We start from the raw sequence: 26,500 nt of genomic DNA, 5'->3' as shown, positions 1-26,500 counted from the left end.
TAAAATTATCGAGTAAATCAGGCGACAAAATATCCTTCGATAACGAACACATCATAGAAAATCCAAAATACCGCCTCAGCCACTCTTAAGTCATGGCTCATTTGTGATACTTTCATCTAATGAACAATGAAGAGGAGTTGGGCCTTCAGTTCAGCATGTAGGTTTTCAGCTTGAGGCAAATTAAATGAAAACCAAACAATTGACAAATCTCTCAATGAACTTTTAAGGTGTCATGAAACCCTTAACTTTTAATGTTGCCACTCAGTCAGAATTTGGCATAAATAACATGAAAACATGGCTCCATGTGATTCAGCTAGTTGGTGTAAACTTCACGGTGTGGGGTCATTTAAGCTCTATCTAAGGATTGTTGCTAACCATCTCCATCCATCTGAACACTGTATCTATCTTCTGATGACTATATTTAGCTTGATAGTGCACCATGTGACAAGCAATTTTTGAGGAATAGTTCTGGCGCCTTTTTGAATCTTTGCAAAGAAGAATCGAAGCTGAAGACAAAAGCTGCTCCCACTCAGTCCTAGCAAGGTGTGCCTTATAATGCGGCTTGCTAAAGTATGCAGAACTTTTTTTTCTCTATAACTAAGATCTTTCAACAGCCTTTAGGGTTTGTTTTTTTCTTTTTTTTCCATCCCTTATTCTCTCTCTCTCTTACACACACACACACATACAAATATGTACTACTCACTTTCAGAGTGTGCAATCAAGTCATTTCATCTCTGTAATGGCTCTTCAGCCCACGTCGCACATCTAAAATCCTTCCTTGCCAGTGGCTCTTCTTTGATTCTGCACCCCACAAGATCTGACCGTCTCACCAAGCAGACTCAGCTTTCTCCTCCATGTCGTTTATTTTTTAAGACCATTGGAAGCAGCTTTCATCCCGTAGTACAAAAAGTTAGACTGAAAAATACTGGCCAGTATGTGTGTGTGAGGGTGACTGAAACATCTTAAACATCTTTGTAAGTTTGTGTTTTAATTTTAATATCTCCTCATTTCTTCTGGCCCACTATTTTACATCCTGCTTTATTCTGTTGATTCTCAGTTAAATATGTTATATTTTGAATGCCATAATTAGTCATTTTTAATTGGTTTCTATTCTCACTGATTTAATATCAAAGTCTAGTGAAAGAAAAATGAGAAACACATTTTAGATAAATGTGTAGCTTTTGCAGTCCATGTTCTTCCTGTTTTCAGACTACAAGAAGACAGTGTTTTACTAGTTCCGGATCTTTAAACTGTTACTACAGAATCAGTATAAACTGACCATTGACTTTTAAGGTTTTGGAAGTCAATGCGTAAAACATCGACTTTATGCTTTAAATTGCTTTAAGCATGTTCTAATTATCCATGTTATTATATGCATTCATTGCTTCTTCAAGTAACTTTTTCTTTTCTTAGAAATGCACTGGCAGGATTTTTTCATTCCACGTCTTGTTTCTAAGAATTAGGGATTGTTAACTTGAAAAGCTCTAAGGCCCCCAACACAGAAGCATATGTTCCTTGTGAATCCCCCAAATTATGGTTATGTATTTTCTCTAGAGGATTATAATACAAATAAGCATTTGTAAACCTGTCTTCTCTAAACAATTTCATATTCTTTTATGAATGAATATTGCCATGAATATTGCCTTGCTGTTCTGCAATGTTGAATAAATTTTATGTGCAATGTTAGCATGTTTGGATCCATATTTTGAAAAAGTGTTCTAACATTTCCTTATTGCCCCTTTCTCTAGGTGAGTGTGGAGGTGTTGCTTGAGTACCCCTTCTTCGTGTTTGGCCAAGGATGGTCTTCATGTTGTCCGGACCGAACCACTCAGCTTCTGGAGCTGCCTTGTACAAAGCTTTCTGTGGGTGATGTTTGTATTTCACTCACTCTCAAAAACCTGAAGAACGGGTCTCTGAAGAAGACACAATCTCCGGAACCAGAAAACAACGCTTCAGTCCCTCACTCTAGCCACGGGCACCTTAAACCCCCCAGAGCCATCTCAGAAGCATCCCAGAGCTGCAGTGTGGGAAATCCCAGGCACAGAGAGCGCGAGAACGGGATCAGCCAGCGGGGGAGCGGTGAAAGCGGGAGTGGGAGTGGAGGAGATTCCAAAGTGGAGAATGGAGATCTCACGTTTGGGGAAAGAGGATCTGTTTCCAAAGGTCAGGTTGCCAGGAGCACAGAGTCCAGCTCCAGTAGGCCGTCGGGCAGCAGAAAGCGGAGGTGGTCAGCCCCTGAGGGTCGAAAAGTAGAAAAATCAGAAGAGGAGCCCCCTTTGACCTTGCCCAAACCTTCCTTCATTCCTCACGATGTGAAAGTCAGCATTGAGGGAAGGTCAAATATTGGCAAGTAAAAGGAAAGCAGGACTATTAAAACATTTGGGATTACAAAAGAAACAAAACAGGATTCTTCAGAAAAAGGAATGCCCACATTAATATTTCATTTGTTTATTTTATTTTTTTTCTATCTTGAATTCTGTACCGTAGAGGCAACGACACTCTGCGGCGTATCACCTTACATATTATCACATGAGCAATCGGTGCCGTTGTTGGTGATATTTTCATGAGATGATGTATGCTGAGGGATTGGGGAGGAGTGCTGAACTTTGTTATTGGTGGCTCTGTGACGCGCTGGCACCATGCTTGATGGCTCTGCCCAGCCACAGACACTTTACACAATATGTAAATTTCAAGCTGATGCAGGCTCTCTTGGTTTTCTCGACAGCAGTTTCATTCCCTGGGCACCTCTACCGAGACTGCCTGGACAAAAACACTTCAACCACCGACTCTTGCCAAGTTAGCAGTAAAACATCGGCTGATTTGAAAGATTAGGGATTTGTAATTAAAACCGGAATGTAATTGTCAAACGTAATCGGTATTTGGTACAATTTATATTCATCTTTTTTTCGATAAGTGCATCAGAACAAATCACGCAGGAGCCGCCAAGTAGAGCCAGTGCGTCACGTAGTAGAGAGGGAACAACACTTACTCTGCTTACTTTATTGACAGCAGAGTCTTTGCTTTTATCTGTAGCATTTTCATCTTAATGTTTTAATTTTGTTAACCTCTCATCTTTTATCTCACAAGATAGTTGCTTTAAATGATTGTCAAAAAAAACTAAATCAGGGGTCATTTATTCCTTGATTGAACCCTAGTTGGGTCATTGTTGGTGTATAAATGTGATACCCTAACCTGATACATACAAGTGCAAAACACACTGTGTTGGTGAGCATTGCTTTAAGAAAAGATGATTGTGTACAATCCTAATTGTATTTGATGAATTGCTTTGTGTTTTTGTCTGTTGAGAAGAGCTGCGTGAGAGAAACAAAGAGAATTTTGCATGTGAGCTCTGAGAGGGTTGGGATGTTTCGAATCACTTTAAACACCTGTCACACTCACCCTACAGCAAGCAGACTTTAGTTGTATCTTTATTCACACAGTACTGTATGTTTTTAGATATTTTTTTTATTATTTGGAGAAAAGTAGAAAGTAGCAGCAGCACTTTGGAGAGGAGAAGCATTTGGAAAAGCAACAGGGAGCTGATGTGCCATGGACTCATAAAGCAGTGGATGAATGTGACAGGTATAGAAGAAATTCTAGGTCAGACGTGGATTAAACTGGTGGTGTATTGATGACATTAAGTACAAATATAGTAATTTACGGCGCCTTGCAAAAGTTTTTTTTTTTTCTTTTCTTTTTTTGTTGCATTTTGCATTTTGTCACATCACAACCACAATCTTCAATGTACTTTATGGGGTATTTTATGTAATAGATCAACACAAAGGAGAGCTTAATTGTAAAGTTGGAGTAGATCAATCCCAGTTGTTTTTACTCATAAGAATCGGAACAATTTGTGATCTTTTATATTCAGCGTATTTTCACCGGAATGTAAGTGTAAAATGTCTGGGTTTCTTCCAGCATGATTATATATTTTGTTCCATACACCGTCTAATAAACTCTGATCAGCTTCCCTCATCCTGCTGAAGAAGGGCATCCTTGCAGCATCATGTTGCCACCACTCTGTTTCACAGGTTGAATTATATATTTAGCGTTTTGCAAGGAAGCCAAAAATGTTTTGGCGCCGTCTCACGAGAGCGCCTTCTTTCACCTGTTTGCTGTGTCCTCATCGTTTGCTGCAAATTCTTAAAAAGGACTTTTAATACCATTCTTTCTACATTGACTTCCTTCTTGCCGCTTTCATACAGGCCAGATTTGTGGATGTGAAATTTGTATTTCTGCACAGTAAAATCCACCTACGTGTGATTTACTAGTTATTTAACAAATGAAACTTGCACTGGGTTTTATTTTTTGCCATCACAAAGAGGGTGTTGAGTACAAATGCACACCACACTTCACTCTTTACAATTATGCGCTACTTTGTCTGTCACGTGAATTCAAGGCAGTGTGTGGTTCAATGTGACAAAATGTGTAAAAATAGCAATGTGGGTTTATTTTTTCCAAGGTACCATGCACAATAGTAGGCAAGTATTGGAATGTGTTTTCATAGTTTGGGCTGCGGGATAAAGGTGAACAGAAAAAACAAACAGCTTTTTAACATCCCAGTGATGTTCTGTGCTAAAACAAGAGCTTATAACTCACACCACATCATTTTGAAGGTCACCATGTATTTTGTAACGTATGTGTGTGTGTATGATGTTGGTCTGTGTCTCTCAATACACCCACACGCAGACAAAAAAAACAAACAAAAAAACAGTACAGACCATCCCTGAAATCATTGACCTTTGATATGTACTGTATTTGTCAATACACTTTTAGATTTTTGCAGGTGCAAGCATACTTGGTGCACGGTGTCCCTACTGCAAAGACACCGGTGGACTGACATTGGACTGGTGCACACTGCTAGCAGTACTGTCATACTGAAAGTGCTTTGTGGTGTGTTTGTGTATGGATGGGAATTTAGGAGTATGTGTGTGTGCGTGTTTGCGTGTACATGTGCATAGGAAAGAGGTAGTTATTAGATATATATTTAGGAAATGCTTAATGTCCAGTGTTTCTACTTGGAGTCTTTACTTACGAGAATCTTGCAATTTGCACATCAGGAGGAGGGAGTTAAGTGGAGACATGATTTTCAGCGCCCCTGTCCTGAAACAAACTCTAGACCACATAAAACACACTGGAGGAAACCAGGGTTTTGTTGTTTGTTTTTTTTTTTCTGTTCCACAACAGGCACTTCGCCACATTTAGAGCACAATGCTTCTGCATCAGCTCTTTAAATGTCAATTACAAAAATGTATTCAAACACAGAGCAGAATTTAAGTGTGCCTGCCTACTGAATTTATTCAAAGATGGAATATGTTCTAGTGTCTCTCAAGGAGATTATTTGCCCACGGTTGAGCCCTTAGTGATGGAGATGGAGCGTCTCAAACAGCTGAAAGCCATTATCACTAAGATGTAGCGGTTACCTTAGCAAATGTGCTTGCCTGGTGGTTCGTATTGATGAATTTTTAAATCGGTGATGTTAAATGTTCAACACCCTCACATACCGGTTCTTGCATATAAAAGTCTTTACAACTTTGATTGTTTTGAAACATATATAATTAAGAGACCTAGTTGCTTAGTTTTTAAATTTTCTTCACACCAGATTAAGACCATGATAATAAAATCAGCCAGGAAGTCGACAATTATTGAAAGATTTTCTTTGATGCTTTAAGAAGACAATGTTCAAACTATTATGAGTAAAGTAGCATGAGAGTTACTCAAACGATTTAAGCTCATTTCTGTGATGAGATTATGGTGATTTATTGGTAGCATAGCGTCAGTGAAGACGCTTTAGTTAGCATTAGGAGTAGCTAATCAAGGCACAATGCCCATTAGTGATTTTAAAATGGAGTGGCCTGATGCTAAGGCTACAACCTTATTATGTCCACATTAGACAGTCAATAATCAAAACTATTTGTATTTAAGCTTCAGGAACTGCAGCTTCTACAGCTTAAACAAGTAACCCACCATCCCAATAAATAAATGATCTGTAATGGCCAGGCAGGTATGTCCTCAGCTCCCTGTGGAATAGCACACACACCTCCAAATTGTCAGACCCTAAACAAAGTTTGTCAAGCTGCAGTTCAAATGCTATTTTCCAAGCTGGTAAAACAGATAGTCTTAATCTGTGATGAAGGGGACAGGACCATATTTCGCCAGGAGATGAATTCGTCTGCAAGCATATCTGTTAAGCATAACTGCTTCAGTTCATATCCCAACTCTCAAGTCACGGCTTATTGACATTTATCCCACAGGTTGTAGTTCACCTCTAAGGGGCAATGATGTTTCATGTGGTGTGTGTTTGTTGGGTTGATGGCAGGATGCATGTGTGTTGAGACGGGCGAATCAGTCAATGAAACAAGATGGTAAAGGGGAGTTAACAAGAAGACCCCAAATGAGATTTGAAAATGCTTTATTTTTTTATAATTTAACAGGGTTTTCAGATCAACATCGCCATAGTAGTGCTCTTTTATTTCTTTCCTCTCCTTCAGAAACCTATTCAAGAGAAGTAGAAAGAGAAGTGTGTGTCCCTGTGTGTGTGTGTTTTATAAATGTATGTTTCTTGTTGTGTCTATTCCCTCTTACCAAAAAGCAAGAAGAATCAACATTAAAACAAACCTTAACCCCCAATCCAATCATCCAAACTTTTGTATTCAAATAGGTTAAATATATATATATATAAAAAATGTATACCAAAGCCTAATTAACCTACTCTTGCTTTGGTTGGGTTAGGAAAGCAATAGAAAAATCATATTCAGGCACTCTGCTCTCATGAGTGGAACAGTCTCTGCAATAAACATTTAATGGAAATATTCCTCTAGCATACAGTCAAAACAAATGTGTCTATTGTGAAAATATATTCAGATAATTATCCATCAATACAACTTGCTTCAACAAAACTTTTCCCCTTCGCCATGAATTCTACTTTCATATCTTGAAATTGCTGTTGCAATGCCAGTTGCTCGTTTTCAGGGAAGACTCGTATATATGCAGTAACATAATTTAACTCCCCCAAACCTCTTCTTTTTTTTTTTCTGCTGGTCAGTCGTTAACGCTAATGCTGAAGCTGCAGGTCAGCATATGTCACATGCACCTGAAGCAACCAGCGCTTTGTCTCTGCCCAGCTCTGCCTCGTTGACACAACTACATGGTGACCTCGTTAACTTTGTTTCAGGTACCCCAGATACCTCCTGTTGAGGCAAAGCAATCGTTAAACCCCGTAACAACCGTTAGCTACCTTTCAGTGTGATCCTGTCTTCATGTTAGCATGTGATGACCATTAGAGGGTTTTTTCAGGGGAAAAGGGGATGAGAAGGGTTTCTGTGGAAAGGCTATGATCAGTCAGTATCCTAAAGGGTAACGTTAAAATAATAATCTAAGTTTGGAGGAAGAATTTGAAACATTTAATGCAGTGGCTAGTGAGAGTGAGGCCAGCTCCAAAATGGGTTTCCATTTCACTGGTTTTATAAACTTTTTAACCATTATCACTTTTTACAGATATTCACACTGATCACATGTCCATCTGTGGTTCCTTACTGAAAACGCTTCTTGAGAAATTCACCTTGCGTAACATGAAGTGTTGAGTGTAACTGACCATAGATTTTTACACTAAATAAATTTCTCTCGTGCAAGGTTGGACTTAAAACCTTCAAATGGACCACAACGTTCAACTGACCAAAGAGCAACATGGTTTCTACTGTAAATAAACATTCAGGGCAAATATGAAAGGGGATCAGAGGTTATAAAATATGGTTCACAAGAATCGCCGTGTAGTTCTTCAGATTAGTTTTGAGGTGGCAAAAATTCATCTGATTAAATCGTGTTATTGGGTAATTGCTGGGGTCTCTCAATAGCAGTTGCATAAACCATATAAAAGCAAAGGGCCTCATGTTTTTTTGTGAAAGTCTGTGGCAGCATAGCTTAGCTGGTGATCAAGTTATCTAGTGTTAAATACGTAGGAAGGTGATGCTGGTGTGTCATTTACCAAAGGGAGCATGTCAACCTATGGCAGTGAAACACAAGACAGATACTCAATCACGTGACAAGCATATTATTAATTCCTTTAATCCTCATAGGACAACTGAAATTGAAACTGCAACTCAGTTAAAAAAAAGAGAAAATTCTCTGAATCATCATTTGGTTTAATGTGATTATGCTTGCTAAAATAGATCTATTAAATCCTTCTTTTTGTGTTTTTATCTTGAAATTATTTGTTGAGGTATTGCTATTAGACCCCGTTTCAGAGTGCATGTATTCCAAACCTCCATCTATCAAACTCGTGGTCATTGTGAAAGTTATATACTGCAGGTAAGACACTGATTGTTCATATCCTCTACACAGAATCCCACTTTATATATATATAAAAAAAAGAAAAATTTTGCCACTAAGGTTTTTGTTTCACTGATAAAATTCTGTCAATTTTAGTTAACACAAGTGAGCTTGACATGGAGATTTGTCACGGATGAAGTTGAGGGAATCGTAAAGTTCTTGTTTTGTTTATTGATCGGAAGTTTGCCCATTTCTAATCTCCTTTAAATATATCCTAATGTGCAATACTTACATTTTATTTTCCCCTCTATTGCCGTGCCAAGTGTATGTAGAGCGTTCAGCAAGCTTTTGTGTTCTGACCTCTCTCCATGAGTTGCCCTTCTGCAAAACAACAGTAAGGAGGCTTTTTGTAAGCAAGAAACAAACCCACCATTTTTTTCTCCGTTACTCTCTATTCCCCACACCTGTGTGGCCTTCCTCCGTTTTTGCGTACGTCTGCATCGTGTCGTTCAAACACGTACGAGTGTGTTTTACGTGTGTGTCTGTTGTTTTCTTCTTCTCTAAGTGACTGAGATCGTAAACCCTGAACCTCAGCGGTTCATGGTGGGACTCACAGATAAGAAAGATAACCTCATTGATAGTGGGGACCACTTTTTGTAAAAAGTTGGAAAAAAAAGAAAAGTAAAAGACAAAAACAAAAACATGACAACAAACCAACAGAGATGCACATGTAAGTAGATGTAAAAAAAAAAACTTGATAATGTTTCAGCACTTTCTAATCCTGTGACGGGCTCGGTCTAACCCCTCTTGCTCAGCCTGCGGCCCGTCCTGGGGAAAACATTCATTCAAAAATACATAGAGAGTGACAATGGGGGGTAAAAAAAAAAGGAGGAGTGTGATTACTGATGAGAAAGAGAGGTGGCTCAAGTTTTTTTTTTTTCTTTTTTTTTTGCACATTAGTTTTCTTTTTTCCTTGCAGTAACCTTGAGTTTGTCTCATCTTCACTTGGCGCCGGCGCGTTCCTGGGTCCAACGGGCCGAGGCGCTGGGTGATTCTGTGGCTTGTTTTCCATGAAGAAAACCTATTTCTGTCCTCTTCTTTTTTTTTTTTTTTTTTTTCCTGTGTGAGGAACGGAAATCTTTCCCCGCCCCACGGCATCCAAGCTGGGTCATTATTTGTGCTCTCATTGTGCTCCCATGTTTTTGAGCTCTAATTTGGCAGAGGTGTTTGACAGCTCGGTTTGGGTCGTGCGGTGTGAAAACACTGCGTCCAAACCTTCGCTTTGTTTGCATTATCTTTTGGTGCAGGAGCTTTTTTTTGTTTCGTTTTTGGTCTCCTCGTAGCACTCAGTAAAATGTCAGGGGACTTGAAAAACTATGTAGAGAATGTGTCATTGTTCATTCTTACGACAAGCTTCCTCAGTTGAGGAACACTGCTTACGTTTTTTTTTGTTTTTTTTAATTGGCTTCTTGCACAACTTGACAAACAAAATGAATGTTGGTGTGTGAGCTTTGACTTTTTTAATCAAAAAAAAAAGGCATGTGTGCTCCATTGTTTCTTGATGTTTGTATTTTCGTTTTGCAAGAAAAAGGATGTTTTTGGCACTTTTTTGTGTTTTAAAGTTTTAAAAGTGAATAGAACTTTACCAGGATTCCTCTTTTTCCTTTTTAATTATGTTCTTTGTTTGTTTGTTTGTATGTTTGTTTGTCCATAGCGCTGGATAACCAACTCAGGCAGAAAGATTTAAAAAAAAAAAAAAAAGTGTAAAGGCCCACATAACAGTTTTAGTTTCACCCCAACCAATTTACATAGTGGGCTGTTTAATGTATGTACATTTATCACATATAATTTGATATTGCAGTTGATTTTTGATGATTAACAAATGTCATAACTGAAAGTAAACTATAAATTATTACTCTGATATTCTCTGTAATATGCTGGAGATGCCTTGGATTTCTCTTCGGTGTACTAAACGTCTCTGCGCACGGCGACAAACTCTGAGAACTGTTTGCCTCTGACCCTCCCTACTGCCATGGAGGGGATGGAGGCCATTCGTCAGTCGATTCCTTCCCTTGTTCTGAACACTCAGCCCTGAGGCTCGCCACCGGTCTGTCTGGCTATCACTCTACGAACCTGGTACATCGAGTACTAAACTGAAACTCTATACAGGCCGACGAGGCGGGGGCAGAGACCCCTCCATCAGCACAGTCCGGGACAGACAGTCTGTCCTGCGGTGGGCCACAGAAAACCCCAGCCAACTTGTTCGTACTATATTGTACTCACTCAAGTCTCCGTGTGTCGCCACCTTTATCCTCTATAGCAAATGGAGAAAAAAACAACAACCTGTTGGTGTATGTATTTGACATCTGTATAAATGCACCTCTTTGAAAAGGAAAATGAAACCTTTACATATCTGGACTAAACTGACAACTTGTGTCTTTATTTAAGAGCGGCACACAGATACACATAAACACTGCACTTCAATCACCATTTGTCTGGGAGTTTATTCTCCATTAATGAGCAGCACCATCTAGTGTCTGATAGACTGCGTGGCAATTTTAGTTCAAATTGCTAGTGTGAGGAATTTTTCAGATGTTTACATTCTTTTTCTTTGTTTGTTTTTTGACAGACCTGCAAATTAGTTTTGTCAATAAATTTTCATCATATCTGTAAATCAGATGTGTTTCAACCTTCACAGTATGCTAATTTCATCTGAATAAGCAACACTTGGTTGCAATTTGCAACTTGGTTGCTGAAGCAATAACCTTCAGCATTGAAGCACAATTTGTAAAACTTGTTGCCTTTTTGTTGTCAGAGACTAAAAGATTAGAACCGCATGATTGACTTCAGGATTATTATTTATTATAGTAAAGGGACAAAATGTGAACAAATCTGAAAGAGATTTTCCCTTGCAGCTTCAAAGAGTAACAAACACCACAGAACAAATATTATAGGTTTCTGCATAGAGTTTATTGCAATATTATTTTGCCGAAAACAAAGGTTTGACTTTCTGGATCTTGCATTTTGATTTGCTAAATCATTACAAGTAAAAAAAGAAAAAAGTGCCAGAATAGTGCTCCCCTCCTGATGAGTTCACTTTCTTGTGTGTAACTGAAACAGCTCATGTTGTGGTAATTAGTGATATGCTGAGTGCAGAAATATCCAAACTCAATTAGACAGTTGCCAGTAGCTTGAATTAAGTACACACTCATACACTCATACTCATACTTTTTCTAATTCCCCTAAACCGGGATGCATTTTTCCAGCAGGTTATCATTGGAGCATTATATTTGCACATTCCCATCACATTACATGCCTGGTTACATTATGGAGTCGGTAAGCATGTAAATGCTTTTGTTTTAAAACTGAGAAGAACAACGCTTGTTAGGCTTTGCGTTTCGAATCTGCAGGAGTTTGAACACCCTGATCCAAACAGGATGGATTTCCATGCCACGCCTCAGTCTGAAACTCTGCATCGACATGCACAAAATTAGGAGGGGAGCCATGATGTTTGGGCGAAACTGTTTTAAAAGGAGTTCCCCCTCCCTACGTGAACATTTGGCTGGATTGTTGCGTGACTCGGATGAAGGTGGTTCTCCGGCTCAGCTCCTTGAGTTTGGCCGCTCCCACGTAGGTGCACGTGGAACGAAGTCCCCCCAAGACGTCGCGGACGGTGTTTTCTACATCCCCTCTGTAAGGAACCTCAACCGTTCGCCCCTCGGAAGCCCTGGAAGCCAAGAAAGAGGAAAAAAGTACAAACAGAGGTTTTTCAAAACCTTTTGTTTTTAAACTAGTTGAAGATTTAATTTGAGAAACGGTAAAATGTCAGTGTCCTGTTACAGCTCAAACGGATATTTCGTGATTACAAAACAGTATTTTCCATGTAGATACATTGATTTTGCATCATACAGATATAAGTATGATTATTTGTGTCAACATTATGCATCTTCAGAAATGTTAGTTGTTGATATAAGAAATACATGTCGTGGGGTTACTGACAGTGGGGTTTAAAGCAGCAGTTGTTGAATTATCTCCAAGCATTTTAAAATTTCTTGCAAAAATCAAAAAATCTAAAACTCCACTTTCTCTGATTTTATTATTGTTCTTACAACTTTGATTGATGTTCATGTTTATGTTCTAAGATTGCAGTATTATCTGACCATTGCAAAAAAAAAAAAAAAATGTGTTGAGACAAATAGCTGCTTCTTTGTATGGCAAATGAGATTTTATCAGTGGCCTGGAGCCACACCAAAAACTAAAGAACAAACTTATTTTGATCAATTTCTTGACCATGTAGTCATCAAAAAAGCACTAATAGTTGCTAATATTTCCTTTTTTGAAGCTTTGCTTGGAATATTATTTACACTTTCCAAAAATATTCTCTGGAAGGGACACCTGACGATCAGATTGCTGAAATTTTCCTCTCTCTCTTTGTTAATTTTCCTTAAAAAGTACTCCTCACTCAGTGCTTCCCGTGTTTAGCTGTTTCTTTCCAAGGTAGTGCTTTGAGTCTATTACTACTGACAATATATTCTCTCTGTTTTTTTCTTTCCTGTAGGAAATACTCTTTACTTGATGCTTCTATATTTATTTTGATCTCTTTCGTAGAAGGTCAAACTGTCAGAGCCATTGTTGGGATAAACACTGCATTCTTTATGCATTTCTTCCGGCTTGATGCTTCAGTATTTAGATGTGCCAGTTTCTTTGATAGACTTATCGCTGCCATGGTTTTTGTGCACCATAACCTTTTTTTTCTTGTAAAAAAGTCCCGGATCAGTGCTTCTCTAGTGTGTCTGTCTTTCTGCATTTGTCTTTTTTCTCTTTTACGTGTCCTGTTGTCCTTTCTTGAAAGAATCCAGTTCTGTTTTACGCTTGTTCTGTTAACAAGTTGTTTCTTTCCCATATTGCTACATGCTTTCTCAGGATGCTGCAAAGTCAGCGACTCAGTCCAATCAAGTCTGCTTTCCAAACCAATCCTTTGTAATTAGGATAACATAATCCACTGACTTTGCCTGTGTTGTTTTACTATTTGGACAGTATTTGTAGCTCCATATAACAGTATAAAATGCAGTGGTTCCCAAAGTGTGGGGCAGTAACATTGTGGGGGCCAGGGGTGGTAATTTTTTGTTTCTTTTTTGGGAGGGGGATTTTATTGTAATACATAGGGAGGGCCCAGAAAATCTTTGGGAAACACTGATGTAATGTGTCCTGTTCCTCACCTGTACTCTGCAACTCCGCCCACATATTTCTTCATGGCTGTGTCAGAGCTCATACCATAGAAGAGTTTGTACTTCTTGCCGTTCTTCTCAATGATCTCCCCGGTGCACTGGTCATGACCTGCCAGCATTCCTCCCATCATGACAAAGTCAGCACCGGCACCTGGGGAGCAGAGGTCACAGGGGGTCACAGGGGTAGAACATGACGAAGACACAAACACTGAAGCATGATTACTCACCAAAGGCCTTTGCTACATCTCCTGGGCAACTGCAGCCACCATCCTAAACAATGAATAATCCCATCCATATGTCAGTACTATGGCCTGACAATTGTGTTTTTCTAACTTTGTGGACTGATGCTGCCCTCTGCTGTCTGCAAGTGATATTGCAGTTCTCAATGTGGATTAGGAGTATTCAAAAACATTTTTACAGACAGAGCTTAATGCATCTACTATTCTCTTTAAGACATACGATTCAAAAGTTACCATTTCTTATTTCACCCAGTATTTCAAGCATAAATTGTAAGATTTTCCTATGAACTGAGGATATGGAGCCTGCTAAATCAGACTGTGGATGGTCCACTGATGTTTGCTTATCAGTGGATAAGCAAAAACAGTAAAAACCTGCTGAGTGCAGGTAAAGACGGGAAATGCTCTTGTATTTCCACACGATTTATACACTTAGTTACAGCTGTCTGCCAGCCCTTTCACAGTCATATAAGCAAAAACAACATGTCCTTACAGAAATAATGTGACCTTTGAGTCCGTGGGCTGAGTCTGCACACTCTATGACAGCGCTCAGCTGTGGATAACCCACTCCTGTCTTGATCCTTGTCGTGCACACCGAACCTGAAAAATACAGCATTGATGCTGCATTAGAGAAGTGGAGGTCTTTCTGCAATCTCTAACTGTCTCTGGCTGCAGAAACCTGCTATGGAGAATTAGTGCATTTACTCCTACTCTCTACAGCTGATAATTGTCCCTAAATTTTCAAATCCTTTATTAGTTTTTCTTTGTAACGTATCGTGCATGAGCAGACAACTTGATATGTATGATGGCAAATGGACTTTCTGTTTTCTTATGAAACACTCGGATGATTTTATCCACCGACCTGGTCCGATACCAACTTTGATTATATCAGCACCGGAGAGGATGAGCTCCTCCACCATCTCCCCAGTTACCACATTTCCAGCCTGCAACATAAACACCAAAAAGCACTGATGGATCAGCCTTTATCTGAGACACCGGGGAGACAAACTGTTGTATGAGGTCGGATGGGCCCATTTCCTTACCATGATGGTGTGTTTGGGGAACTTTTCTCTCACCGTCTTGACAAACTCCACAAAGTACTCAGAGTAGCCATTGGCCACATCCAGACAGATGTACTGGAGAGCAGGGACGGCCAGCAGGATGGCACACAGCTTCTCCAGGTCTGCGTTGCTGCTCCCTGAGCTCGCGGCTACATGCTGGGCGGATGGAAAACATATCGCTTCATCTACAGTGTATTAGGATTTAATGTGGCAGACCAACACAGACGGACAATAACACATGGCTTTCAAATTTCCAACAAATAAAATTTTGAAAACTGGGATGTGGATTTGTAATGAACTGACTTTAGTTTTGGGGCAGGTTTCCATCATCTAGAGACCAAAATGTTGGTCACACTGGATGCAGAGCACCTAATAACATCAAGTCTTGCCAATGATTCCCAGTTGGATATAGGTCTGGGCTTTGACTTCTAATACATACACATGTTGTGGTTTAAACCTTTACATTTTAGTTCTGTTGGGGTCCTGGTCCTATTTAAAGGTGAGCCTCTGCCATTTTATTTAACCTCCAGCAGGTTTTCTTTCTATAACGTCCTATTTAACGCCATTCATTTTTAAGTGTTAACTATTCTAATCTTTTTTTTTTTTGTTCCTGCTGAAGAAATGCACCCCGATTAGGCTGCCACCACCACCTTGTTTCACTGTTTTATGAGTTTGTTCTGGGTAACGTGCGGCGATAGTTTTTCTCCACATATAGCATTTTGCATGAGGGGCAAAAAATGCAATAAAAGTGTAATCTGACCAAGCGTATTAAGGGAAACACATTTACTGCTTCCCCTAAACAGGAGGCAGCAAACTGCAGACTGGGGTTTGCAAATCTTTCTTCTTGCCATTCTTCATCACCTCTGAAATCAATCTGAATGACTTCCCCACCTGACCTTTGGCCTTTACGCTGCTTCTCTGATTAATGCTCTCCTTGGCTGGCGTGTCAGTTCAGTTGGACAGTCATGTCTTGATCAGTAGTAAGCCTAGTTGTTCTTAAAATTTCTCTTCAGCTTTATCTCTTATGAATCTGCTGTATTTCTTGGACTTTAAAATGATATTTGTTGTTAGATTAAGTCTGACAACAAATAAAGAGGGGAAACAGAAATGCTTGCCACAATGTTCAAGTTTTTAAATGCAAAAAATCAGAAACCATTTATTCCTTTTCTTGACCAACACTATATCATGTGTTGGTCAATGATATAGAATTACAAAATAATACATTTAAGTTTATTGGAATATGTGGGGTCCTGGTCCTATGTGACATTTTGCAAGTACTTTGAGTGGAGAAGTGGTGATGTTACCTCTAAGCATTCTGGATGGTCAGCAGCAAAGTTTTTCCAGTCTTCTACAGAGTAGTGTTTATGGATGGCTGTGAAGAGGGTGTGCTAAAGACAGAGTAAAAAAAAAAATATTCTCAAAGTGAAGGGAAAACTGTACCATCATACAGTTTCCGCTGAGCTAAATGGACACGATGCTTCTGTATCACATAAGGAAAAAAAACATTTAAAAACGCTCTCAAAAACTCACTTTACTGAGAACCTTTGCCATCTCAAAGGTTCCTGTTGTGTCCATGTTGGCTGCGATGATGGGGATGCCAGTGTAGGTCTGCTTGGAGTTGCGGAATGTGAAGGTCCTTCGAAGATCCACCTAAAGTTAAAGAAGAGATTTAAGTGGATCTAGAAATGAACCAAACATTTGGAAGTTCCCTCAGAGCCTTGAAGTGACTGGTCATGCGTGAAAGGTGGATACACTGCATCAATTAGATTCAAGTTGGCTTCGAATGTGATGTGATGACCGATAAAACAAAGTTTCACTCTGACTGCTCTTTGCAAGCCCCTCATATGTTATTACTAGAAATTGGAAACTTCTCGGGGTGTGTTTGTTATTGTTGACTACAGAAAGCGTTCGCTATGTAGAGGCAGGACATTTATTACATAAAATCAATCTCACCATAAAAAACTGATGTGTTGTTCAACGTTCCTTCTGCCAGAGTGAAATTGTTTTTTAGAGCTGCAGATGAAATTGGCTCATAGCTCATCCTGGCATAAAGACGGTTGGGTAAGTGCTTCCAGTGCAGCAAAGTCTTTTTTTTTTTCCAAGGCAGCAAATAAACATTTCTGACTTTGAGCACAAGCTGACTCACTGATTTATATAAAACGATGAAGTATGACGCATGGATCCTCTGGAGTCGTTTTTAAGGACATGAGGCTTGAGCTGTAAGTCTGGCAGTCTGCTAAAGCTATATTGCTTTAAAAATGTCAATATAACAGGATCTGTTTTTTGTAACAAATATATATTTAAACTTTTGGATTATCCTGTACTTTTCTATGGTTTTGATTGATCATTGTTATGAATTTCTTTGTGTTTTTGGATTTAGCTGCGTTTCCATCAAGTTGTTCTATCTGGTCATGTTTTACATAGAATTATGCAAGGTAGCTACATGCCTGACATACTGTCTACTGGAAAGCACTATCTAAAAAAAAGGGGGTAGTTTACCAAATGAGGAAAAAGGGAAGCTAAACATGTTTACTTCATTGAATGCATGGGGGGAAAAAAATCAAAATTCTGATTTGACTTGTTTGTCAATATTTATTGACTGACAAGGTTTCAGCTGACGAGTCTTTAGAAATCTTCCGGTTGGGGTTAAAACACCAAATGATGTCTTTCAAACTGCATAAACTTTTACATCTTTCTTTAATTCAACTGAAGAAATGTTCAAATCGTATATCTGGTTCAGATTGTTATAAGTTGAATGTATTGAAGGTGTGTTTGTCTGTTATGTGTCAATGCAACACCGGTTATTCCCTTAGGGTTAAGCAGTTTTTATGCCTCAATCATCTGTCCGTCTGTCTGTCAAGCAGTCCAACAAATTTATAGTGAACTTTTGTATTCATTGTAAATGAGTGAGCTGGAAAATTGCTGAAATATGGACACTTAAAACTACAGAAGTCTTCCTAGTTTTCCTAGATTAGGAAAACATTTTATGCATACAAAATGTGTATAAAATCTGTTTTACAAACAACACAATAGAGGCTACAGTAAAAAAATAGCTCAATGTTGATGTCATGTAATGGAGACTAGGCGAGGTCGTTGGGACCTTGAGGACCTTGAGGACATTGAGGGTTAGGCACTTTTATTACTGCATCAATTTAAAGGTTTACTTTGGATTTTGTCACATTTAAGAAGAGAACCAATGTTGGTTCAGTGCAAAAAATCTTTTGTTTATTTTATTTTCTTCTTCAAAGCTGTCAATTTGATGTAGCTGTTTCATTTGAAGCTGAATGGGAATTTGTGGTTCCATTTGATATATTCTTTTCCAGATGATCCCAGTGCAGAATGGGCGACTCTCTTCAAGCTCTATAAAGTCACAAACACCAAATTCCCTCACTTCAGAGGCCAGAAGTTCATGTTTTCCTTCATCCTGTCCTCCATGTTTATGCTGCAGTGCACTCGTATCTATTTGTCATATGGAATGTGCTCTGGTTTCATCTGCAACATGCACACACTGTCCTATTTATACACAGCGTTTCTGAGAAGCGTCCTGTGCCTCGTGTTGCGGTCCACCTCTCAGATACCAGCTCCTGCCGCTCTCTGCTTCCCGTCTACTGACACCGAACCAGTCAGAGCAGCTTCGGCTGGAATCAGACCCAGTTCTGGCGATGCGTCGTCAGCTGAGGAAGTTATAGGGTTAAGCGAGCAGAAACACGACGCTCTGCTACTATAAACACTCAAGTACAAAAGTTTTTTTTTTTTTTTGTCCAGTTTTCAAATATAAAAATCTGATGAAAATTGATCAATGTTCTGTTTTTTGAGCCGTTGATTTGATCAATGTTGTTTTCGTTGCAGCCAGCATGTTGTTTGTTTCTCCCCTTTAAAAGACCGACCTTGTTTGTTGTCACCTTTAAGAAGGTCACTTCCCTATTACATAACCACAGTCCTGGAGGAAAGCAGACTTCATAACTTCAAATAAGCTCAAAGAAAATCAGGAAAATAGAGGAACAATAGTTGTGATAAAATTACTGAATTAAGCTTTGTTGAGACACCTATGAAGGTCAATAAATATTTGAATTGTTTTGTTGTTGTTTTTCTTACTTCAGTCATAATGTTAAAATAATTAGCAAGTTCTACATTTCCACTGCCTGCCATACATGACAAATTTACAGGATTTCGTTACGTCATCCAGAACAGAGGCCTTTAACACAGATCTCCTGAGAAAGCTGCTGTACATCATCTGAGTGCCGGTAACAAACAGCACCAACCTCCGAGCGGCTCTTCAGGCTGCTCCTCTTGGGTCTGAACAGCACATCCTTGAAGTCCAGCTTGAGGTCTGCGTCCACCCGAGGCATCCTGGATGCCCACAGCGCTGATGAGGAGACTCTCCAGAGGAAGGCTGCAGCAGCTGTGACGGTCGCCGGTGCCGAGCCCCAGCCACCAAACCCGAACCTGCAGGCGGCCAGCGTATTTAAAGCACAGGGGAACCCAGCCCAGTTCTAGCCCCCATGGCTTTATTTGGGCCTGGGCTCTCTCTCTCCCTCTTCCTGTGTTTCCATCCTCTCCTCCAGCCTCGCCTGTCTTCCCCAGACCCCACCCTCTCCTCCGGTAGAGTGGCAGGAGCAGCGGCTTCTGAGCCCGGCTGTCCCATCCACCGAGGCTGGCTCACACACACTCACACTCTCTCTGGCGCACATAGAGAGAGCAACACTGCAGTGGCTTTTATGCTGCAGAGCTAAGAGCACACCTGCTGTCCAGCTGGGGCATTGCTTCTTTCCCTGCTAGATGTCAAGACAGAGCGGGATGGAGACAAACACTGATGGAAAGACAATAAGTGAATTATAAGATATACTTTTTTTGTATATGGCCATAAATCTGGGCCAAAAAATATATACCTTGCACATGTAAATCCACCTTTGTAATATTGTGGAATATTTCATTTCAAGCAGCTGATGAACACCTTATTACATATAAGAAGAAAAAATCTCTATGCATCTCCTGGTTCATAAGAGAAAATAATTGGGACAGTCTTTACATTTCAAACTGATTGGACAGGTACCAGTGAAACTGGCCAATCAGAATAAATACTGTTTTGTTGCATATTATGTCCCCACATAGTCCCTAATAGACCTTTTTCACGCTTCCGGGTTTGAAAGTGGATGTGGGGTTGGACAACTTCCGGTGGCTATAGCGTTAGCATTAAAAGGCTAGGAAAATGGCTCAGTCTCGGCACAGTTGTTTTTTGTTCAGTCCCTGGTTGTTCATGTGGGGCAAGAAAACAGCCTTACCTATCATATCATCCGTTCCCGACGGACCCGGACCGACGGAGGCAGTGGATCCAGGCGATCCGAAGAGATGATGGTCCGGACTTTCGCATAAAGACAGGGAGTACTTTCGTATGTAGCCGCCACTTCACACCAGAGGATTTTGTTAGCGGATCCATCACCAGCCGCCTTAAAAGTGGAGCTGTTCCTTCCCTGTTTGCCTGGAATAACTTCACTGCACCGGCAATGAGAGAGTCTGCTTTCGAGAGGGCGAAGAAACGGCAGTTTGTCCTCTCAGAAACTAGCCAGGCTGAAGATGGTACTGCGAACCATGACTACACGACACATCCACCTGCAGGGGCCGGGGCGGTTGTGCGCATGCGCGGCGGCCGGGTGGTTGTGCGCATGCGCGGGGCAAGGGCGGTTGTGCGCATGCGCGGGGAAAGGGTGGTTGTGCGCATGCGCGGGGCCGGGGCAGTTGTGCGCATGTGTTTTATAAAGCGGATGTGGAGTTTGACAACTTCCGGTGGCTATAGCGTTAGCATTAAAAGGCTAGGAAAATAGCTCAGTCTCGGTGCAGTTATTTTTGTTCAGTCCCTGGTTGTTCATGTGTGGCAAGAAAACAACCTTATCTATCATATCATGCGTTCCCGACGGACCCGGACCAACGGAGGCAGTGGATCCAGGCGATCCGAAGAGATGAAGGTCCGGACTTTTGCATAAAGACAGGGAGTACTTTCGTATGTAGCCGCCACTTCACACCGGAGGATTTTGTTAGCGGATCCACCACCAGCCGCCTTAGAAGTGGAGCTGTTCCTTCCCTGTTTGCCTGGAATAACTTCACTGCACCGGCAATGAGAGAGTCTGCTTTCTAGAGGGCGAAGAAACGGCAGTTTGTCCTCTCAGAAAGCTAGCCAGGCTGAAGATGCTACTGCGGACCATGACTACACGACACATCCACCCGCAGGTAAAAGATAGTATATTGTACCTTAAGATTTTATTATCCTCTATTAATATTTATATATAATCTTTAAAAATTAGCTCAAATGCCAAAGCCATTCAAATCTTAGATGCCCTTAAAGAAATACAACCCTCGAGCACCGATTCGATGTCAGTATTGTAAAACAATTGTTCTATGTTCTATAAAGCCCTTTATTGTTGTAAATGTATCTATTTGTAATTAAGAGTGTTATATGTTGTTTATGTTTGTTCTGTTTTTGCAATAAAAAAAATTAAAAAAAAGATAGTATATTGTATATATTTTCCATGTAAGATAATTTCAGTAAAATATAACTGTTGCTATAATAATATTATTATTATTCTGATCACATAATAATGAAATTATGAGATTATGTGGTTATGTATTTTGTGGAGAGATTAAGTCAATGGCTGTAACATACATGCTCCGACTCACAACATGTATTGAAATAATGTTTCAAATATATAATTAAAACTTATTGCTAACTGTATGTTTTTGCTATTTTATTTTGTGGTTTTACAGGTGCAGTTGATGAAGCTCTGGATTATATCAAGGAGTTGGAGGCCTGACTTCAAAAAGTGGATTTGTCTGCCACACTTTTAGCCGCTACTGTGCCTCTGATGACCAGATCCGGTTCTACACCAAATTTCCATCTGAATGTTTGTTCCGGATCTTCTGGGAGTCCATTGCACCCTCTGCATCACGCCTGGTGTTCTGGACCAAAGCACAGAAACTTGGAGAGGAAGCATGTGCTGAAGCCAGCCCTGCCTGCTGCATGCCTCTGATTGATGAGTTCCTGATGTTCTCATTCAGTGATGCAGTGGGCATGAAGGAGCAGCTCATTGCTGACATGTTTCAAGTCAGCATAGCTACTGTCAGCCGAGTGACCATCACCTGGGCCAACTACCTCTTCATTGTGTTCTCTTCCATCAACCTGTGGATTAATCGTGAGAAGGTAAAAAAGCCAGTATGCCTCAGAAATTTCTGAAGTTCTCTCCAAATGTCCGTGTCATCTTGGACTGCACAGAAGTTGATCTGGAAACGCCATCATCCCTCACCTTACAGTCTGAAACGTTCTCTGCCTACAAGAACCACACCACTCTGAAAGGGCTGATTGGAGTTGCTCCCTGTGGGTTGGTGACATTTATTTCAGCGTTGTACTCAGGCTGCATCTCCAACAAAGAAATAACGAAGGTCAGTGGAATCTTTCCTCTGTTTGAGCTGGGAGATGAAGTCATGGCAGATAAAGACTTCCTCATTCAAGACTTCCTTCATGAAGTTGGAGCCAAACTCATCATTCCACCATTTAGGCATCCTGGTCAGTTCAGCAAGGAAGAGACAGAGGAGACCCAGACCATTGCTCGGCTGCAGATCATTGTAGAGCGAGCAATCGCTAGAGTAAAGTGCTGCCACATCTGGGATTCCCCGGTGCCTGTCACTTTAATAGGAACTGTCAATCAAATCTGGCACAACTGTTGTGTTTTGGTAAATTATCAAGGCCCATTTTGTGTTGCAGACTAAATTATTTCTGTATGTTAATTGTTGTAATGCTATGTAAAAAGTAAAATGTTTAGACTTTTGCAAAAAAGCAATTAAAACACACTTTAGCAGCACACTTGTCATAAATCTCTGTGTTATTGTTGCTCCATGTAGATGGTACTTCTGTGACAGTTGATCATATTGATTGACAGATTGGAAAGTCAGGTTTTATTCTCTGCTGTGTGACATGGTTCAAATCTATTATGCCAGACTTAGTTGAACTACTTTCTATTATTTAGATTTCTAAATGAACTTGTGTCTCTCTGGAAACTTTTATGTAATAACAAAATGCTTTCTATTGTTCAGGTTGCACAAAGAACTAAAATGTCTTCTATTATAATTACATGCTACAACACACGACCATATGTAAGTTTGTGATGACATGACCAAAGTCTCAGTCATGTTTTGTGAATCCTCATCAAAGTTCATTTGCTTACAATACAAAGCTAATCAAAGAGTTATTTGTAGAGATGCCTTGTACACGTAGGAAAACAGTTGTAAAGTGTAATATACATTATTAGGAGATATGTTTAACGTTACAACAATGAAAATGATCAACCACAGCTGATTAAATTAACAAATATTAAACATCTTTAGCCTTCACTAATTAAAGGTCCAGCGAGTGTTCAAAGTCCAGCCACTAGATGTCAGCAAAGTCACAGAAAACAGCAAAAAACAAAAGAACTGAAGTGTTTCCTGGAAACAAGAAGTTTCTTTGTTAAATGTGTGTAACTGCTCTAAGCTGTCACTGATGTAGAAGAACTAATTAAACATAATCATAAGATACAGTCTCTCAAATGAAGTTGGAGTTTACTTTATAGCAATATGTATTGTTTCTTACACTTGTTTGTATTCAGTTTGTGAAGCAATTTAACTTCTCAGACCTTTTTTGCAATTTGGGAATTAGAAAACTATCAATCTGAGTATTTATCATAAATCCTATATTTTAAACAGGAACTGCTTTGATGAGTCAAATGAAAGTTAGCTGTCATATTTTAATTAACTATGATGTTTGATATTTCTATCAATCATTTTTGACCTATACCCTAATTTAGAAACTAATTTTCTTTTACCTGCTGTGGACCTCTTTGATTGTTGCTGAGGCATAGACACATGAGAGGCAGCGTACAATTCTGGTCGCATATGGACACTCAGACATCTAATCAAGCCTTATCGCTGTGGAACTGATAGGATTTGAATAGTCTACAGATGCGAGATAAGGCTGTTCCAGTGTTAACAATCCACTGCTCCTCAGACTCATGCATGCCACTCCATGCTGCTCTGATAAGACGCTGGCCCTTTCGAACCTTGGCTGCCAACAGAGCCGATAGGAGAGGAGCACAGCAGCTTCGTACTGCACGTATTATGTGCCATGATGTTGGTGGAGTTTCAGGTGCTTCGGTGACGGAGGAAATGGGTGAGAGTGGGGCGATGAGATGTCTGTGTGCATGCATGTTTTGTTGCGTGCATGAAGTGGGTCACTCTTAGTGTTTCACTAATGTTTAACTAATGCAGGTTTTTATTTAATGGACAAAAACTGCCGTGTAATCAGTCTGTGGATGTGGAAAATACCATCATGTGACAGACTTATCGAGGCCACGCTGCCTGAAAGCTGGGCAGGGACAAAAAAAAAAAAAAATAAAACATTCTTACCTGGAAACTGTTACTTAGCAAATATTTTTCATATCCCTTTTCCTTGTTGTTTAATTTACTTAACCACAGATAATCTTCTCAAAACCACAAGGTCTTGATATGTAAATGTTTATTAAATATTTTACAGTTGAGACCATACGTTTACATGGTAAAACAGACGTGCAACTTTCATTTTATTTCCTTGCTGTCTGAGATCAAATCAGACTGACCTTTTCCTGTTATAGGTTAACTAAGATTACAACATTTTTTTTAAATATACTTGTTAAAAGTCAGAAAAAAAGAGAATAAAGCAAGCAACAAAATTTTTTTTTTGTTTTTGGATGGCTTCTTCCTGACTAAGCAGCCTTTCACCCATGTGAATCCAGGATGTTTATCACTGTGGATATGAACGGTCTCCAACCAGCTTCATCAGCATTTTGACAAGTTTTTTTGTTTTTTTTCAGGGGCTGATTTGCACATTTCACACCACAAAATTCTCGTACCTGAAATAAGAACCTGCCTCCTTGAGGACGGACATTCCCGTGTTTTGTGCACTTGCTGATTATTGTTTGTCTGATAACTGGCACCTTCAAATATCTGAAAATCTCAACCAGAGATGAAGCAGATATCTAGATATCTTGGTTTATTTTCTTCTGTTATTTTGTCTTCACCTGTCAGAGGTTTACGTTAAATTACAAATGTGTACAATCTTCTGATTTAAAAATAAAATCCCTTTGTTATATTATTCAGACATTGCGCAAACAAGATGTCAGTTCATGTGAGACAGTGAGGAAAAATGTAATGTGTGTTTTTACAGCGTATTTCAATTGCAGATCCACATGACATACGCTGGTTTTGCTCTTACTTCCAGTCTGTGTGTTCCTACAGCTATCATAGCTGCAGAGAAGGCAGATGCGTACGTTCATCAACACTCCCAGAGCCAGAGTGGGCTGTCTCACCCCGTTTCGTCCCATCTTCAGCTACCAGCTGACAAAGCTGTTTGGAAGTGGGCCCTATTGCACTGAGGACATTTCTTTCAGACACATTCGGAGAAGGCGTGTATCCCTTGTCTGTGTCACTGGGACCAGCAGACGGGGAAACCACATGGCAGTGGGAGGGCGAGTATCTTTGATGTCCTTTTTCTTGGCATGACCTAAAATGATGAAGACATAAAAATTTCATTTGCTTTTTCTTGAAGCAAAGAGGGCGAGGAATGTTGTTTATCTGTCAGGTTTATGATCCAGATAATTCATTCAGAAGGTAATCTTGAGAGGATAAGAGACCCAGATTAAAGTTCAACACGGTGTAAAGTACATTCTGAGGTAAAATCAACTATCAATAATTTAAGAATATTTTTATAGGATTTTTTTTGTGCTGCAACCTTCAAGAGTTTTAATGAGCTCTAAATATAGTCTGAAACTGAGATCATTTTTCTTCACAGTGACTCTCACAGAACCTTTCTGTCAATTCTACCATTTTAATTTCACCTAAAACAACAAAGCAAAAATGTTCAAGTGTTGCAGCTTTGCTGTTTTAAGAATCCTGTCAAAATGGTGGAACTTAGAGAACACGATGTTCCCCGAGACGTGTTTTCTAATTAAAGATTGTGCACAACCACAAAAATTGCTTTCAGTTTCGGTGACTGGGTTCCCGACATTGGGTATTATTTGAGATGATTTGATTGAGAATGTGTCCTTCTGGACGCAAACGCAAATCATTTCACAGCAAAACCTGGTAAACAGCGACAACTGATTTTCAATGGAATCTAATCTTTACTCCAGATAATGTGAAGTTCCTTCATGTCAAACTAAAACTGAACTGACACATCATTTTACACTAAAACTAAATGAGCTTCTTTAAAAAGGCCACCTGAATTGTCATGAATGACTCCCAATTTCTCTTAATGTCATTTGATTTTGTGTTTTGCTATGGCTTTTTTTTAATTGCTGGTTCTGAATCCGACAATTTTTTTAATCCATCATTGCTTAATGGAATCAAATTCTGGTTACCAAGGAATTGCAACATATCTCAGCATATAAATGTGCAGCATTTGTTAATCCTAAAAATACAAGCAAAAATTTAGCTTCTATAAATCAGAGGCATTCTTATTTCATTTTGTGCACTTCATGTCACTTGTTGGAAATTCTTATTGTTATAGGAATTTTCATCGTCTTAAAACTGTATGTGGAGGTTGCAATACATCTCTGGTATCTGCTACACATTCATTTTTATGTGTTTTCCTCCAAGAGGTTTTCCCTAAGGTCTCCCTCCTATTACTCAAATTAGTTTAGAAGCTATG

The 26,500-nt window shown here is 39.6% G+C and overlaps 2 protein-coding genes across 6 annotated transcripts in view; one reads left to right on the top strand and one right to left on the bottom strand.

Moving 5' to 3' along the window:
* atxn1a (ataxin 1a) overlaps positions 1 to 10,691 on the top strand; it is a 96,021-nt gene extending 85,330 nt beyond the window's left edge. For all 5 annotated transcript variants that reach the window (XM_055053740.1, XM_055053739.1, XM_055053741.1 and 2 more), the window contains one exon: positions 1,749 to 10,691. In XM_055053740.1, coding sequence (XP_054909715.1) covers positions 1,749 to 2,354 — 606 coding nt within the window. In that variant the 3' untranslated portion in view covers positions 2,355 to 10,691. The remainder of the gene's footprint in view (positions 1 to 1,748) is intronic.
* Positions 10,692 to 11,216: 525 nt separating this feature from the next.
* gmpr (guanosine monophosphate reductase) lies at positions 11,217 to 19,460 on the bottom strand. The gene is made up of 9 exons (XM_055053746.1): positions 19,056 to 19,460; positions 16,324 to 16,443; positions 16,098 to 16,181; positions 14,776 to 14,949; positions 14,595 to 14,676; positions 14,226 to 14,332; positions 13,724 to 13,766; positions 13,488 to 13,647; positions 11,217 to 11,995 (listed from the first exon to the last, which is right to left on the bottom strand). Exons 1-9 carry the CDS (start codon positions 19,140 to 19,142, stop codon positions 11,815 to 11,817), a joined length of 1,038 nt encoding a protein of 345 aa, XP_054909721.1. The 5' UTR covers positions 19,143 to 19,460; the 3' UTR covers positions 11,217 to 11,814.
* Positions 19,461 to 26,500: the final 7,040 nt, after the last annotated feature.

Source organism: Poeciliopsis prolifica, unplaced genomic scaffold (genome assembly GCF_027474105.1).
Source record: "Poeciliopsis prolifica strain line A6 unplaced genomic scaffold, Auburn_PproV2 SCAFFOLD038, whole genome shotgun sequence".
Classification (NCBI taxonomy): domain Eukaryota; kingdom Metazoa; phylum Chordata; class Actinopteri; order Cyprinodontiformes; family Poeciliidae; genus Poeciliopsis; species Poeciliopsis prolifica.
This window is presented reverse-complemented; position numbering and strand designations above follow the sequence as displayed.

Bases quoted from the DNA above. Each gene is read 5' to 3' on its own strand.
- gmpr (XM_055053746.1), bottom strand. From the start codon at position 19,142: ATGCCTCGGGTGGACGCAGACCTCAAGCTGGACTTCAAGGATGTGCTG. The intron at 13,648-13,723 runs GTGAGTAATCAT...TCTGCTCCCCAG, and splicing joins AGATGTAGCAAAGGCCTTTG to GTGCCGGTGCTGACTTTGTC. The intron at 11,996-13,487 runs GTGAGGAACAGG...CTTGGCTTCCAG, and splicing joins GGCGGAGTTGCAGAGTACAG to GGCTTCCGAGGGGCGAACGG.